Here is a 4,093-nt window from a genome sequence, read left to right as displayed (position 1 = left end):
CTTCTCCTCCTGGTCCTGTAAGTAGTATAAGTAGACATATCTCTACCGTAATTGAGGTATATATTGCTATTATTGTCAGGAACGTGTGCGCACCATGTGATAGGAATATGATCTCTATCTTGAGCCAAACTAGGCTCAACAAATACCAGCATGCTCAGTGAGCATGAGCAGAACATTTGCTATTCTTGGGTACTGAGAATTGGTCAGAGTACCTCCAAATTCTTGCGCATGATTCTGCTCATATGGGAGATTCTACAACATTAGAAAGTATGGTGTATCTATGCCTCTGCTTGGAAAGATTAGTACTAATATAAGTCGAAAGTAAGTGTGGTTCAAGGATATTGTATTCTGCTGGGCATTTCTCCAATGCCATAGCTAAAGCTAGAGACTTGAGTTCTGATTAGATTAGTATCCCTCTCTATTCATGTACCTATAACAACAGGGTGCACAGTATTCATAAGGGGAACCAAAGAATGGCAAGAAAGTGTCTTACTAGCTTTATAGATAGAGCTGGTCTAGTATTGTAGGACTATTTTCTCAAGAAAGAGATGGCCAAAAGCTAGCAACCACTAATTATATAAACCCTCCTCTATGACTAGATATATGTGCAAGAATATGGAGGTATGCTGATCAATTCCCAGCGCCTAAGAATAGCAAATGTTCTGCTCATGCTCACTGAGCATGCTGAGATTTGTTGAGCCTAGTTTGGCTCAAGATAGAGATCATATTCCTATCACATGGTGTGCACACGTTCCTGACAATAACAGCAATATATACCTCAATTACGGTAGAGATATGTCTACTTATACTACTTACAGGACCAGGAGGAGAAGCGGTCAATGGGCGCCTAAACACGGGTGTTCGAATACTTTCCGCGACCACGAGTACAGCACGTTTAACAGACCTCTTACAGACTAAATAACATCCCCCCACCCGTCCCACCTTGTCCCGATCAGTGGGACCAGGTGGCTGCAATGGGATGTCCGCCGGTCAGTGTTCCCCTCACACACCTAGTACCGCGCCCGCTGATATTGGTCACCTAATTTCTGATTCTAGGAACTTGCGGCACACAGCGCACTGCAGCGGTGTTCGCAGTCACCTATTTCCTACCAGTCACTACATATGGCACACACCGAAAGAGCTGCAAGCCAGCATGATGCGTCGGAGTCGATCAGGCCGTCTTCCGTGCTCGCCTCGAGGAGGCCAACAATCCCACGAGCACCTTTCACTTAGGGACAGAGTCGACCCAAGCGCCGTGGGCATGCCCGCAACCTGGCGAGTCACCAGGCATCGTATTGTCCGAGGTACTGCACAATCCGCCAGCTGTCCATTCTAGTGCGCTGACTCGCTTGCGCGCTCTTGGGTCGGGTTGCCCGTCGCATCTCCTGAACTCGAGCCAGCTTGAACTCCCGGACGCGGCCTGATGGTGGCCTCAGCATGGTACGGGAAGCGCTCCCCCACCCCAGCACCACCCCAGGATCTGCATGTCCGGTTTCGGGGTCACCGCGCCCTCCAAGGCTCACACCGCTCTCGAAGTGTAGAGCCGTACCTCCATACGCAGTGCCGCATGCCCTCCTCGCCTCGTCCCCACCCTCCTCCTTCGAGCTCCGAGAACGTGGCGGAATTGTGATCCACAGAGGGAAGTCTGTGCGCGGGACGTGCTGCGTCAGGTTCGGCTTCCGAGTCGGGCCAAGCTCCAGTCAAAAAATCGGACGCTATGTACATGCAGGGTGTGTGCTCCTCGCACTGGTGGTCCGAGCAGCCCCGGTGTCGCCCTTCCTCGTACCGTCCACGCGGCCCAGATACAGGTGCGATTCGCGTGACCGCGGACCGGGGAGAGGGATGGTCAGCACTCCGCAAACGTACATCTGTACCCGGCGTTCCGGAGACTTCGTCCCAGTCATGATTCCCCACTGCCAAAGTGCGCGTAAGTAGTGCGTGCACCAAGTCGTGGTGCCTGTCAAGACGACGGCGTTTCGACGCTTATTCAACGTGCTGGAGAGATCTACGTACGTCGGCAAGCCACGTTCACAAGCTGACCCTCTTGCGTCCCTCAGAGGCTGAGTCGTGCATCGCCCCTCCATGGGGCTTCCAGGACACAGCCAAATTCGATCAATGACTCTCAAACGGATGGATTGCCCGGACCGAGCCCTCTCGCTGATTTGCGGGATGAGGATCGGCGTGGTCGCTTTTGACGTCGTTGTGAACGATCTACGCGGGTCCCAAGGGGTGCACCATGGCAGGCGTGCAGTACGGGTGCCTCCCGCGCTGGTGGCGTCACTGGTACGCACCGACCGCTCGCAGGATCGCCCTACCCCTTATACTAATCCGCCCATTTCGCTGTCTGTACGGACAGATACGGGTGCGATTCACGAGGACCGAGGATCCCAGCGCTCCACAAACGTGCAACTATACCCAACATCTCGGAGACTACCTGCCGCAGCGAGCAGTGCCTCTCGGTGCCTGTCTAGGCGAGAGCGTTCCGACTCGCGTCGTCCAAAGACGTTCCAAGGGCAAGAGGGATCTGCGTATGCGGGCAAGCGGCGTCATTTCCGAAGTTGCTCCTTGCCGGGGCGAACCGTCCCTGTCGTCAATGCGGTGCACCTTCCGGAACCAGTACCCGTAGACGAATGAAGCTTTTCAAGGGCGACACGAGCAGGGCGACATCTGCTCAGTCATACCGGTGCGCCACCGGTTCAGTCTGTTACAATGAAGCCATGATGGTCAGGTGAACGTGAGGACCTCGACTAGTGCTACTATGTACCCGTAGGCTCCTTTTAGCACTCGATACGCTCCAGCGCCCGTGAATTGCGTGTAGAATTCGGACGACCCCATGCAATGCTGCATAACTCCTCGCGAATTCATTTACAAGGTGACAAATATTCTAAGATTCCTGCCACGCGATGGGTGGAGTTTTGTGCACCGTTTCGTCTCGTCAGCTAGATGGCGTCCGCGCAGGGTCCCATTCGAAGCATAGGTTAGTCTGCCGTAGCCTATCAACAGCGCTGAATCGGACGTCCGAATATCCCATTTATACAGTGTCACAGTCAGGTCAACATCACGATGGCGGTATGAGGCAGCTACCAAGACCACAGTGCCCATATCGGACCAAAGGCTGTTTGCAGTGTCGGTCTAGCCCGGACTCAACGTCACACATGACCACCACTCGGCCCAACTCCTTTGCACATCCGCGGAACGCGAAGACCGCACGAGTCCCGATGACTGTGCGGCCCAAACGTGCACACTCCCAGTCGATGATGATCGTGAAACCCGAGTACGTCTTCCGACGCGTTGTCTCTCCCACCCGTCTAATAAAAGCGCTCGATGCTTCGTACACAGGCGGTAGCCTCGTGCTACATCCGGCTAGATGTAACTAGAATAGGCTCTCGCCGCCACGCCTCTGTCCTGCGGTCATGTACGTCAACGAGCTGCCGTACCATATGTCAAGAGTCCCTGGATCTCGCTTGACTCTGCAATCAGGGCATATATGACTCATGCTCTTCCGCCTCAGAGGCGGCGGCCAATTGAACGCCCATACAAGGTTCTGCGGACCTTCTCCAGCAAGATCTAGCGGGCCACACCCTTTGCGCAGGTTCGAGCCACAATCTGGATGCCAGTTCCCCGACCGCCACGTAGAGACTACAACGAGGTTTGCAAACCTCTGGGATATCGGGCCAGGGAGGTATCAAACCTCCCAACCCACGCGGTCTTAGTGATACGCGTCGGTTAGAGTTTCGGTTAGGGTTCGGTTAGGGTTCGGGTTTGGGTTCGGTTCGGGTTTGGGCTTGGGTTTGGGTTAGGCTTTGCTCACAACTCCTCCTCCCCCAAGAGGGGAGGCCGTCTGTATTTATCGCGCGAACGAGGCTTTAGAGTGCCCGCCTGAGTGCTCCCGGCTCGGGGGACCCCCCGAGCGCAGCGAGGGAGGGGAGGGAGCACGAATGGCGGGTCCTCCTCGCGCAAACCCTAAAATCTCGCATCAAGCGCCACAATACCAATTGGGCACTTTGATCATCAAAAATTGCGCGCTGATGCGCCACGGTAGCGCCAGCGTCGGTGGTCTTCCATGTCGCGCGTCCCCCACCCTCCTCTCCCG

At 54.8% G+C, this 4,093-nt stretch overlaps 1 protein-coding gene across 1 annotated transcript; it reads left to right on the top strand.

The window, feature by feature from the left end:
• Nucleotides 1–1,921: 1,921 nt before the first annotated feature.
• On the top strand, nt 1,922–2,781 carry DICSQDRAFT_136145 (uncharacterized protein). The gene is made up of 2 exons (XM_007365219.1): nt 1,922–2,283; nt 2,357–2,781. The coding sequence occupies exons 1-2, from the start codon at nt 2,131–2,133 to the stop codon at nt 2,624–2,626; spliced, it is 423 nt and encodes a 140-aa protein (XP_007365281.1). The 5' UTR covers nt 1,922–2,130; the 3' UTR covers nt 2,627–2,781.
• Nucleotides 2,782–4,093: the final 1,312 nt, after the last annotated feature.

The sequence above is a fragment of the Dichomitus squalens genome, assembly GCF_000275845.1.
Source record: "Dichomitus squalens LYAD-421 SS1 unplaced genomic scaffold DICSQscaffold_11, whole genome shotgun sequence".
Classification (NCBI taxonomy): domain Eukaryota; kingdom Fungi; phylum Basidiomycota; class Agaricomycetes; order Polyporales; family Polyporaceae; genus Dichomitus; species Dichomitus squalens.
This window is presented reverse-complemented; position numbering and strand designations above follow the sequence as displayed.

Coding starts and splice junctions, on each gene's coding strand:
- DICSQDRAFT_136145 (XM_007365219.1), top strand. CDS start 2,131: ATGGATTGCCCGGACCGAGCCCTCTCGCTGATTTGCGGGATGAGGATC. Junction 2,284..2,356: donor CCGCGCTGGTGGCGTCACTG/GTACGCACCGAC, acceptor CTGTACGGACAG/ATACGGGTGCGATTCACGAG.